Consider the following 13068-nt stretch of genomic DNA (forward strand, 5'->3'; position numbering starts at 1 on the left):
CCGAAAAGTCCCGGGCGCAGCGCAGTCCTTCCCGGGGCGGGGAGAATGGGGAGGCGGTCCCTCGCGGGAACCTACGCCCGCTGGCCTCGGGGACAGCCGAGCCCACTGTGCCGTGATGGCCACGATCTGGAGGCCGCTGCCGCCGCCGCAGTTGCGATTTGCCACTGGTCTGTACCTGACGGGGAGGGCCCAGGACTCGGGGTGCGTTTCCCTAGGCGCCGCCCGGGCAGAGAAGGCGGGGGTCCAGCGCGCGGCGGGGCTGAACCGCGGGCGGAGAGCGCATTAACACTCGCTCGCCAGGTTGGTGGAGGCGGGGCGGGTTCTGCCGGCGGCCGCTGGGCGGCGAGGGTGGGGGCCCTTTAAGCGCCCACCTACGTGGGGGCTGGAGGGAGCAGGGTGGGGAGGAAACGCCCGAAGGGTCTTACACCGGCCCGGGAGACGCTGCCCAGAGGAGTCCAGTGAGGACGGCCTCCGCTGAAGTCGTGGAGCCGAGCCTTGCGGGCGGTGGGGACGCAGCGCTGCTCCCCGCGGGGGCGCACGGCCGCAGGCCCCGGAGTTGGTGCCTCCCCTAAAAAACCGGTGTGTGTGTTGAGGGGGGGTCCCGCAGCCTCCGCCCTTGCTGCCAAGAGGCTGCCCTCGGCCTCCGTTCGGCTCCTTCCCTTGTGGGAGGGCGAGAGGGAAAGAGGGAGGAGATAGAGGTGGGGGAGGAGGGAGCTGGACAGAGAGGGGGTTCTGCGCCAACCGCCGGCCGATCCAGCAGCTCCTCGGGGAGGACGGGCGGGCGGGCGGGCGGGGGAGGGCGCGCCGCGGCTCGCTCGGGAGAAGTGGCCGATGACGGCAGAGGTGCAGCCAGCCCCGCGTGCGCAGCCCCCTCCCCCTCGCCCTCCCCCCCCTCCTCCTTCTCTTCCTCCTCCTCCTCCTCCTCCCGGCTCATCGGCGGCGCAGAGTAGCGGCGGCAGCGGCGGCGGCAGCAGCCACCCGATGTCTTCGGCGCCCGAGAAACAGCAGCCACCGCACGGCGGCGGCGTTGGCGGCGGCGGCGGGGGAGGCGGCGCGGCCATGGACCCCGCGTCGTCCGGCCCGTCCAAGGCCAAGAAGACGAACGCCGGCATCCGGCGCCCGGAGAAGCCGCCCTACTCGTACATCGCGCTCATCGTCATGGCCATCCAGAGCTCGCCCACCAAGCGCCTGACTCTCAGCGAGATCTACCAGTTCCTGCAGAGCCGCTTCCCCTTCTTCCGCGGCTCCTACCAGGGCTGGAAGAACTCGGTGCGCCACAACCTCTCGCTCAACGAGTGCTTCATCAAGCTGCCCAAGGGCCTGGGGCGGCCGGGCAAGGGCCACTACTGGACCATCGACCCGGCCAGCGAGTTCATGTTCGAGGAGGGCTCCTTTAGGCGGCGGCCCCGCGGCTTCCGAAGGAAATGCCAGGCGCTCAAGCCCATGTACAGCATGATGAACGGGCTGGGCTTCAACCACCTCCCGGACACCTACGGCTTCCAGAGCTCGGCTGGCGGCCTCTCGTGTCCGCCCAACAGCTTGGCGCTCGAGGGCGGCCTGGGCATGATGAATGGTCACTTGCCGGGCAATGTGGACGGCATGGCTTTGCCCAGCCACTCGGTGCCCCACCTGCCCGCCAACGGCGGCCACTCGTACATGGGCAGCTGTGGTGGCGGGGCGGCCGGCGAGTACCCTCACCACGACAGCTCGGTGCCCGCCTCCCCGCTGCTGCCCGCCGCTGGCGGGGTAATGGAGCCTCATGCTGTCTACTCGGGCTCCGCGGCTGCTTGGCCGCCCTCGGCCTCCGCGGCGCTCAACAGCGGCGCCTCCTACATCAAGCAGCAGCCCCTGTCCCCCTGCAACCCCGCAGCTAACCCCCTGTCCGGCAGCCTCTCCACACACTCCTTGGACCAGCCCTATCTGCACCAGAACAGTCACAACACCCCAGCTGAGCTGCAAGGTGAGTGGGGAGTCAGGGCGGTCCAAGTCCTGGGGAAACCAGACATCTGTGAGTGCACTGCGGGGGCCCAGCACCCCAATTTGCTGACGGCCCTTGGTTGAGAGCCTGCAGCCACTTCTGTTGGGTGCCAACCTCATACTGCAGCGTCCCTCAGCCCCACCTCTCTCCGTTGAGGGGTGAAGGCAACTTGGGTCCTGATTTGGGTCAACATGTCTTTCTCTTTCTCTTTTCCAACTCGAGGCTGCTGGTCTTCGGGAGCACGGCCAGGTCCCACCAATAGGCTCAGATCCAAATATTCTAAGTTTCTCCTGGTCGCTTAGGCCCCCTCACACCTCAGCAAGTTCCCAGGATGGAGATGGGGCCCAGCCTGGCCAGCTGGCTCACCCTCGGGGGTGGTCCCTCAGAAAGCAGCCGGCGGTGGCCTCTGCTCCTTGCCCTGGCAGAACGGAAGAGTTAGGCCCAGCGCCGCCTGGGCCTGCTGTGCAGAGGCTCAGCGCCCTGGCCTTTCAGAGAACCAGGCCTGGCCTTGTGACTATTGAGCCAGGGGCATTCGTGGTGACAGAGGCAGAGAGGGTCTGTGCCAGGCCCAGAGTGAGGATCAGAGCTGCAGGCCCCCCAGACCCTTTGTTTCTCAGGACCCAGGTTTTCGGGTCCTTGGGTGCCCTCTCCCCAGCTCTCAGAAAGAAGAGGAGAAAAACCTCCCGCCTAGTTCTGGCAAGAGCTTGGAGTGAGCTTAGCAGGGGCCTCTCAGGGGTCAGCTGTCAGCAGCCGGTGGGAGGCAGGAGCCGGGCCTGGTGGCTGAAAGGCCACTTCTCTGGAGGGGTCTGGGGTTGCCCTGCTTGGGCTGCTTCAAACTCCTGGGCTCTCGCTGCCCGGGTGGCCCTGTTCTCCAAGGGGGGCTTCCTCCAGAGAAGCCCCTTCACCCCTGTGATGGCCCTGTGCTTCCTGCTCCCAGCGCCTGCCTCTGGCTGCACTGAGGCCTCCACAGCCTTTGAGCTTGGGAAGTGGCTGCCCTGGCGCCAGGCCGCCCGAGAGGTGGAGGCCGCCAGGGCCCTCCGTGAAGTCTGCAGACTCATCTGGGCCCCCACCCCACCTCTTCCTTTTAGGCATCGGAAGCCCCCAGCCCAGCCTCTGTGTCCAAAGCGGGTGCAGGCCCAGGCAGAGGGTGCTCCGGGAGCAGGGATGTGTCCGGGTGTTCCAGGATCTTCCCCTGGGGCACACAAGCCCAGGGCCCAGTCAGGGCTGGGAACTCGGGGACTCTGTGCGTGGGGGTGGAGAGTGGGGAGGATAGGGCCCTGCGCCCAGAGCTCTGCGGGCAGAGCTGCTTCTCCATCTTGAACTCTGGCCCCTTGTCACCTCCCTCACAGGCATCCCTCGGTATCACTCGCAGTCACCCAGCATGTGTGACCGAAAGGAGTTTGTCTTCTCTTTCAACACCATGGCGTCCTCCTCCATGCACTCCGCCGGCGGCGGCTCCTACTACCACCAGCAGGTCACCTACCAAGACATCAAGCCCTGTGTGATGTGAGCCGGGGAGCCCGCGGGTCCTTCCGCACGGCCACCGCAGGAACAGGGAACCCATCCCTAGAAACTGCTTTATTCTCGAGGTATAACCGTCGGCAGAAGAAAAGGGTTTGACCCCTCCCCAACCGGATTATTTCAAAAGGCACCCCCAGGGCAAAGAAGCGGCACGGAGGTCGGCACCTCCTCTTCTGTTCCCTCAAAATATTTTAAACATGGTGGCGTCCAGGCCTCATCTGACTGCAGCTGTTGGTAAATAAATATCTTCTTTTTGATCCGATTGAAACCGGCTGAGAAGGTGCTGTGTTGGGGGAAAACCCTCAACATCTAAACAAAAATTCTGCTGAGGTCTCTCCCCCACCCTTAACCCTTTAATGGAAAAAGTGAAGGGGGGAGATTTTTTAGAAGAAAGGCAAACATATGAGACCATCATTATCAAATACTTTTATTTTGGGGTTGAGTATTTATCGTTGTTATTTTTAACTTTCTTTGGGAAGAATGTCTTGGAATGCGCAAGTCGCATGGTAGAGCCGCGTTTTGCAGGGAGGGGGGGCAGAGGCCGCGCTCTCCCTCCCCACCTCGGAAGCCCTGCAGCCGCAGGTGGATCTCTGTGCGCACGACTTGCGTTTCTGAAGCCACTGTTCGTTTTTTGTTTTTTGTTTTTTTAAAGAAACCAATGGAGCCCAGAAGCGGGCGGCTCTCCGGGCCTCTGCCACCCCCCCTCCGCCTTCCTCTTCTTCCTTCTCTGCAGTTTTTTTGGTTTTGTTTCGAATTTTACGTGTACTTTTTTGGAGGGTGTTTTTCTCCCGAGACCCGGCTGTCTCCCGACCTCTACTGTAAACTGGTGCGAAAGCGGCGAACACGGCCCGACGCGGGACGGGGAGGCCCGGCCGGCGCGCGAATTCAGGATTGCGGCGATGCAGAAAGGTTAAGGCACTTTTTAAAACTATAGCAAGGCTCATCCTGTTATTTATTCTTTCTTTCCCTAGTAATCCAAACACCGCATAGGCTCCTCCGTTTATCAGTATTAATGGTGTAACTTTGTTGGCAATATTTGCCGCGTAGAATTTTTTTTAGATATCCATTGTAAATTTGAAACAAAGTCCAATGTGTGTAAAAACAAATTCCCATATGTTTTATATAAATATATATATAAAATGAAGGACTACCCCCTTTTTTTCTAGTATTTTGGCTGCTGGGGTGCAGCGTTTGTGACACGTATTTTAAATTTCCTTCTGCACTGTATAAAATGACAATTTGAGGATGTTTTGCCTTTTGTGTATTTTTTTCCTAAAAAAAAAGAACAAAAATAAAAATGTATAACATTTGTACATGGCCTTTAACATTGTATCAACTAGAAATAAAATCGCATGAGTATTTCACTGGGATTGCAGAATATCTTCCACCCCAAATATAGACAGAAACCGGCCTGGGATAGCTAGACTTTATTTTTTTTATTTAAAATATGGGTGATTCTCAATACTTTTTTCTTTTTCATTTTTTGGCTAATCCTCTCCTTTTCACTCTTCATTTCACGTTGAAGTGAAATCTGGACACGAGTAACTATTTTTCTTGGCTTCTGCTTTTTAAGAAGAGCCCTCTGCCCCTCTAAATGTCATTTCTCTTTTTAAAGAAATAAACGTTTGAAGAAAAACGAGAGTCCTCCTTCTCCCAGGGAAGATCATATATATGTAAAATATACATAAATATATAAAATTATATTTTTTCCCATTCCAAGACCAATGAAAGTTTTACTTTGAATTTCAGACCTCACTGTTCCAATATCCCAGCGGTTATAAGTCCCGAAAGAACTCTGTTTTTGTAGTTACTTTTTTGTGTGCGCCCTACACTTGTTTTTCCCAAATCAGGAATCGAGTAAAATGTGTGCAAGAAAGTGCCGTTGGTGGGGAGCAAGGTGGTAGGCACGTTTCCAGTCCCTTACCATGTCCCTCTAAATCCTCAGGGACCAGAGAGCATTTTTAAGAGCCTGTGTCTTCTGCTGATCACCCTCTTTCTATTCCCATTCCCGCTATTTGGGAAAACAAACACAATAAAGTCGCATTGTTGGTGCGGCCGCTCAGGACCCACCGCAGTTTTTCTGAACCTGGCTCTTCTCAAAGTTGACATTTTGGACGTGAGGGTAATTTCTCCGGTGCTCTGTTACATCAAAATTATCAATAAACTCGCCCGGGCAATTAATGTCCCAACCCAACAGCTGTCTATAAAACGGAGATAAAGGGGACAGGAAAAGACCGGTGACTCCGTGTCCCTTGGGGTTTCGGGCGGGCCAAAGCGGCGGCGGGGTCTCCTGGTGGGCGAAGCGCGCTGTCGCCGGCGCGCGTTGGCCTTGCGCTCTGAGAGTAGGTTCGCTGCGATGGAGAAGGCACTGCTCTCCCAGAAGAGACCATCTCTCCGCTCCCCCGCCTCCCACGGGTGCCCAGGAAAACAGAGAAAGGCCCCCAGGTCTCCAGCGCGGGAACTTCGCGCTTTCACCCAGACAACCTCCGCAGGCAAGGCGGGCCTCCTCCCTCCCGGAGACTGCGCCCCAATTAGGTTGGAGGCTCCGGGGAAGTGGGGCTGATTAGGAGAAACTCAATGCCAGCCCAGCCGGCGCGCTCCCGGGTCTCCTGCGGCCTCTCCAGACCCCTCGCCCACTCGCTTGGACCTTGGCGCGCCAGAGGCCGAGGTGCGTCCTGGTGGTGCGTGGCTTTGGCGCCGCTGCGGTGCCAGATTCCAGGGCGGCAGCGGATCGCGGCTTCCAGTTCATCTCCCGGTGGCGCCTGCAGTTCAGTGGGATCTCCCAGCGCGTCCCGTCCTGGGTGCAGGAAAACCTCCCGGAGCCCTGGGATGGGCCTACTTGCTGTTTTCGGGCTTGACTTGGGGCCTGGGGGTGACAGAAAAGTCCAGCCTTCCCCGCGAGGGGAGCTGGCTCCGGGCAAACCTGAAAGGGCCAGATTCCGCAGGCAAAGTTGCCTCCACACCCTCATCCGAGATTTCACACTGCCGCTGCCGCCACTGCTGCGCGGGACAGAACTCGCTTGCATTGTGTCTTCCAAGGCCCACTTCAGCCTGGGCTCGCACCAGGGGCTGCTGGGCGAAGCTCCCACTGTCGTGCGCTGCGATGAAAGGGTGACCGTCGCGTGCAAGTTACAAGCTTAAAGTGTAAAGGCTCTTCTGAGTCTGGTGCAAAATCACTGGCCCTGTGGGCACACGTGGGAATCCTTGTAGCACAGGGACATCCTCCACAGGATCAATTAAAAAATCTTTGCGCTACTTTTAGGAAGTTTGTCTTGGAACAATGCAGTCCTTAACACTCCCTAAATGTATGCAATTCCACCCCCTAAATGTATGCAATTCCACCCCTCAATAATAAAGGCCCAGAGGCAGGGAAGTAGCAAGGATGTATGCGACAGCGTTTCCCTTCCTGGATCACAAATCCCGCAGATTTCGCAGTTTTCCACACGGGGCCAATGCTGTGGGTGCACCTGAGCCTCGGCAGCCTGCCCGTTGCACCCTCTGGCAGCAGAAGCGCCCAGCGAGGCCTCCGGGGTCCCCAGGTCTAGATGGACAGAGCTGCAGCCGCAGCGGCAAAGCCACCACCGCCCGGAGCTCACTCCCGAGGCCCACGTTGGACGCAAGCGGGGGGACCGCGGGAGACACTCAGGGTGTGCGTTTCTGATGGGAAAACGCCTGGCCCCTGAGCTCCGCAGTGTCCCCGTTTTCTTTTCCCTTTGGGCCTGGGGGCCTGGGAATGGGAGGCATCACTGTGGCACCAAAGCCCGGCTCCCCGCCTGCAAGCGCCCCAACAGCAGGCACGCTCCGAAGGCAGCGGGAATGCGGAGCTGGAGTCTGGGCTCTGCCGCAGCCACCTAAACGAACCATCAAAGTCTCCTCCGAGCCTCAGTTTTCTCATCTCTGATAATACTGTCTTCAAGGACCTTTGGGGGAGGGGTGGCACCAACAGGAGTGGCCATGTGACCCACACGTCTCACCCTCCTCCCCCAAGAGATCGGGTGCTCATAGGTGTGAGCAGGTGGGTGGTGGCATACCAGATGCCAGAACCCATATTTCACAATGCCTCCAGCGCAGGGACTTCCGATCAGCACCCACTTTGTGAACCGTTAAACTCCCCATCTTCTGGTGTGACACACTTGGACGTTCTCTCCCTTCCCAGGGAGGAGGATGACATCTGTGGGGCTCAAGAGATGGAATTTTGGAGTTGAGTCTGGGGCTCTGATGTGGACTCATCCCCAGGATCTCCTAACCTCCAGGTCAGAAGGCCCCTGAGCCCGTGGCTTCACTTCTGACAGTGGTTCTCAGAGCGCAGCCCCGAAACCACCCTCATTGGAATACTTGGGTGGTCTGCTCCAACTGCAGATTTCGGAGTGGGGCAGGGCCTGGAGAACCACGGGATTAGAATCTCTGGAGGGGCTTCCCAGGAATCCGCAGTCTTTACAGATTCCCAAGGGGTCCTGGTGAGTGCTAAAGTTTAAAGTTTCTTTCTCCTCCATTCTTCTCTGGGCTCCCCAGAAAACCCCAGAGAAGGCAGCTCAGCGTGGCCTCTGCTGCCCCCTCCCGCCAGCAGCCAGGGCGGCTTGTGAGTGTACTAGTAAAAAGCAGTGGATTGGGAGAAGGTGGAGCCCAGCCAGCTTGGACTCACAAGCCACTAATGTTTGCCAAGCTTACCTCTGCAGGCCCTTGGTGAGCCCTTGGGCACACACCCGCTCAATTCATCTCAGCAGTCCTCCGGCAGGTCCTATTCCTACCCTCCCTTTCTCAATGCAGAAATAGAGCTTGGACAGGTTAGGGGACTTGCTCCAGACACTGGGTAAAAGGTGGAATTTAAACTCAGACCCAGGGTTTTCTGACTTCAAAGCCCATGTCGCTAACCATTGTATTGCGTGGCTCCTGGTCACCCGTTTCCTCCAGCTATGGGGTCTAGTGAGAAAAGAGGGGAGCTGCAGTGTGACCCCGGAACCAGCTTCTGTGGCTGCCAGCTTCCACTAGCGAGATGAGGAACCACACAGGGATCCGGGGTCTCTAAGCACAGCGCCTCGCACACCCCTCCCTGTTTTCAAGCTGTGGGGAGGCCATGCAGTTGGGGTGGGGAGACGGCACAGCAGCCCCAGCTCAGACCCCCTGACATTTGTCTCCCTCTAGGACAATGGACTTGGCTTTCACACGTTCCCACCATGGCCCCTTATGGGAGCTCCCTTGACTTCCTTGGGCCCCCTTTGTCCATCAGAGAAAATCTCAGAAGTTGAAGCTCAGGGTGAGAGACGCCAGAGTAGAGACGCCTCCCTACTCTGCTTCTGGGATCAACTGGGCATCAACATCTCTGGGTTCAGGGCTGTTTTAAGGAGAATGGCCCTTGTCCGGCACCGGCTACAGGCACACCCTGAGGCGGAGCTCTGCTGGGCAAGCAGTGTGGCCGGCAGCCTGGACAGTCGGGAAAAAGCCGGGTCCGTACATCGTTGCACTGAATTACTGTAGGACCAAGACACATCATGGGCCTTAGCAATTATATTATGTGCTTTGGGGATGGGCAGGGAACGAGGGACAACTGATGTTTGCCAGTATAAAATATTATTGGTATGCAAGAACAGAAAGACAGGAAAAACCGCCTCAGCCTCATTCATGCAAGAGACATTGAGCACCTACTATGTGTCTGCCGTTGCAGTTGCACTAGACTAGATTTAGTGGTTGACAGACCCCATCATCATGGGTTGACAGGCCAGTGCATTGTTTCCAGTGTTTTCCAGCACCAGGACACTGGGGTAAGGGTGGGGTTCATGTCCACATCCTTAAGGGACAATGTCACCAAGGTCAAGGAAACTGGAGCCAAAGCAGAAAGACCCCGTGGTGAGCACGGTCACCAAGGTGCCCCTCCAGCTCTTGCAGTGTGTGCTGGGGATGTGGAAGAAAGCGAGCCTGTCCAGAGTGGACTAAGCTGATGGGGCCAGATGCAGGCCACACCCACGGCTCATTTTCTGCAATGCTTTGTATCAGCATGATGGCAGAGCAGGGAGAAACAGTGCTGGTGGGCAGGGGTCTGAGGAGAAACAGCGGTGACAAGCCTCTTTGAGCATCTTATTAAACTAGTGAGATCACATCAGTGAGGAGGCATGGACCACACATCCTACTGTGTGCAGGGTTTATGGCCACATGGCAGTAGGCCAAGTTCTCAGAGGTGCCCCCGAAAGGGATAAATACGTTTGTGTTTGGAAATCTCCTCTGAAGCAGCCACAGATAAGCACATCATGTTTCTGTGTGGTCAATACTGTGTGAAGCAGGGAGGGCTGGGCCATATCTGTCCAAATGGTCAGAGGCTTGGTGAAGCGGTGTCAGACGTGGCCAGTGAGGCCATGAGGACAGTGGGACCCGGTTAACTTTCCAGGGGGCTTCACCGTTATGCTCTTTCCAAGAAGAGCTCAGGGTCAGAAGAGAGACATCTGACCCACCCCAGGCATTTCACACCCTGGCTGTTCTCTATGAGGCGGCAGCGCCACCTGCTGTCTGCTTTGCAGTTTGTGTTGAGACAACAGCAGAGTCTTAAAAATACACCCGGCCAAGGAAAATTGATTTCACAACAGTCTGGACAGCAAGCCATGTGCACAGATGAACCTGATTTTGGTGTTTCAGGCTCTTTGACCTTTGTGAAGGGGTAGCTGCCTTTTTGGGGGAGAGGGGCAAACTAAATTAGTATTTTTAGTAATTATACAAATGATAGGGCTTATTTAAAATAAAACAAATAAACCTTAGAAAAGTGAAAAGAAAGCAAACATTGTCTCCTTCCCTCCTTCCCCCCGCGCCCCAAGACAGCTGTGTGGGTCTCAGGAGAAGCAGAAAACAAATGTAGTGGTTGAAAGTGTGGGAATCAGAGTCCTGACTCTATCTCTTCCTAACATTGTGATCTCGGGCAGATGCCCTCCTCTCCGAGCCTCAGCTTCCCCATCTGTAAAACGGGGATAATGGTAGGAGCACTTCTCTCAAAGCATTATGGTGAGGCTTAAATGAAGTAAAACCTATAAAGGGCTTACAGGTGAAACAGGCACAGGGAGGTAAGTAAGCACTTTGCCCAAGGACACACAGCTTGTACATGTCCGAGTTGAATTTACTGCAAACCTGGTGTGCTTTGCCTCCCCACCACATTCCTCAATCATTAGTCATCTCTCTGGTGCTCCCCACAAGCCACTGTGGCTTCCAGTTATCCCTGAGGCCCTGTTGGTGGTCAAGAGATGAGCCATCAGAGTTTCTCCAGAGGACAGACTTCTCCCTTGCTGATTGGGAGAGACCCTGGGGCTAAGGCCAGCTCTGCTGTGTGACCTTAACAAGTCATGTAACCTCTCTGAGCCACATCCTTCTCACCCTTCATGGGGTTCAATGAGCTAATCCACCCGCCCATTGAGACAGGGAGGGCTATTCAGTTTGCTCACAACTCAGCGCTTCAGGACCTAAGTTTATTGCTTCCAAACTATCCAAAGTGCAAAATGTCCACATTACATGGTCACATGTCAGCTCCCATTTTAACCTTTGTGATTTATGGACGTCGAAAATGAAAGGGTCATTCACAGGGAGAAACCCTGCCCTGTCAGAGGAGCAGGAGTGTGGGTCCCACTTTTTAGAAGTCTCTGCTGGTTTGAAAGCTTGCCCAGGCCGTCTCAGGTGAAAACATAGGATGAGGACAAAAACTGGCAAAGTGATCAGAACTCAAAGGACGGGAGGGAGTGTCAGATGGGGAGCAGCGGAGCTCTGCCGTGCACCAGGGAACAAGCCACCACACTCGGTGCCTCAGTTTCCTCATCCACAGAGGCAAGGCTGGCCCAGTGCCTGCCACACACTGGGCTTCCATCAGGGGTAGCTATTTAGAGATGTGCAGATCAGAATTGAAGGGGCGGGATAGATGGAACACAGGGTGGACAAGCCCGCTGCCCGCTGCCCACTGCCAGGAGACTCTCCTGCAGGCTTCTGAACTGGGCGACCTGGGCTCAAGGCATCTCTGCCACTGGCACGAGGGCGCTCTGGGAAATCGTCCCACTCCTGCACTCCGACTCTGGAAGTGCCCTGGCTTTTCTGCCCCTTTCTGCAATTTGCGTCTCAGCTTCACTGCCAGTTGGTGGGGACACGATGGGCAGGTTGGTTCCCCTCTCTGCACCTCGGTTGTGTCTATGAAAGAGTCCCTCAGAGTGATTGCAAGGACTAACTGAAAGTATGTGCTTGTGTTTCTGTGCATACAATTTCCATTTGTAGATGATATATTTAATAATGTATATTTACATATAAATGCATCATATAATCTACATGTGAATATCATTATCTATAATATAAATGAAATTATGCAACTGATTATTGAGGAACAGGTCATCTCCCAATCTTAAAGCAGCAAAAGTCATTCATTTCACTCCTGACTGCAGTGTGGGCCCAGCTCAGCGGGAACAGCCTGCCTCTGCTCCAGGAGGCATCGCTGAGATGGCTCAGCTGGGGCTGGAGGATCCCACTTCCAAGATGGTGTGCCCACATGGCTGGCGAGGTGGTGCTGGCTGCCGGTTCCTCTCCATGTGGGCCTCTCCACGGGCAGCTTGGGCTTCCTCACAGCATGGTGGCGGGTTCCAAGGTGTCCATTGAAGACAAAATAGAAGCCGAGCACTTCCTAGGCTCCTCATGCAAGCTCACAGCGCCACTTCCGCTGTAGCCTATGAACCAGGCAGCCCCAGAGCCCAGGTGCAAGGAGAGGGGCACAGTCCCCTTCTCTAGAGCAAAGGCACGTCCAAGCACTTGGAGGCCAACTTTCACTACTCCCACAGCATTCAGAACAGCTCAGGAAATCTGAGTCATTTTTTTTTAATTTCTTTATTGATTAAGGTATTACATATGTGTCCTCATCCCCCTCTTACACCCCCCCCCAGACCCCCACTCATGTCCTTACCCCCCTGTTGTCTGTGTCCACTGGTTCGGCTTATATGCATGCATACAAGTCCTTTGGTTGATCTCTCTCCCTTACCCCCACCCTCCCCTACCTTCTCTCTGAGATTTGACAGTCTGATCGATGCTTCTCTGTCTCTGGATCTGTTTTTGTTCATCAGTTTATGTTGTTCATTATATTCGGAGAAAAAAGAACCCTTTTGCACTGCTGGTGGGAATGCAGACTGGTGCAGCCACTGTGGAGAACAGTATGGAGTTTCCTCAAAAAAACTAAAAATGGAACTCCCATTTGACTCTGTGATCCCACTTCTAGGAATATATCCCAAGAAGCTACAAACACCACCCAGAAAGGATCTATGCACCCCTATGTTCATAGCAGCACAATTCACCATAGCTAAGATTTGGAAACAGCCTAAGTGCCCATCAGCAGATGAGTGGATTAAAAAAACTGTGGTACATGTACACAATGGAATACTACGCTGCGGTAAAAAAAGAAGGAATTCTTACCATTTGCAACAGCTTGGATGGAACTGGAGAGCATTATGCTAAGTGAAATAAGCCAGGCAGAGAAAGATAAATATCACATGATCTCACTCATTTGTGGAAAATAACGAACAACATAAACTGAATCATTATTATAAGGAGAAAGCGTCAGCAGGTGATAG

The 13068-nt window shown here is 55.4% G+C and overlaps 1 protein-coding gene across 1 annotated transcript; it reads left to right on the forward strand.

Moving 5' to 3' along the window:
- Positions 1 to 946: 946 nt before the first annotated feature.
- FOXF1 (forkhead box F1) lies at positions 947 to 4818 on the forward strand. The gene is made up of 2 exons (XM_080644899.1): positions 947 to 1960; positions 3328 to 4818. Exons 1-2 carry the CDS (start codon positions 982 to 984, stop codon positions 3486 to 3488), a joined length of 1140 nt encoding a protein of 379 aa, XP_080501025.1. The 5' UTR covers positions 947 to 981; the 3' UTR covers positions 3489 to 4818.
- The last annotated feature ends 8250 nt before the right edge of the window (positions 4819 to 13068 follow it).

This window comes from Plecotus auritus (genome assembly GCF_963455305.1).
Source record: "Plecotus auritus genome assembly, chromosome: 10".
NCBI lineage: Eukaryota > Metazoa > Chordata > Mammalia > Chiroptera > Vespertilionidae > Plecotus > Plecotus auritus.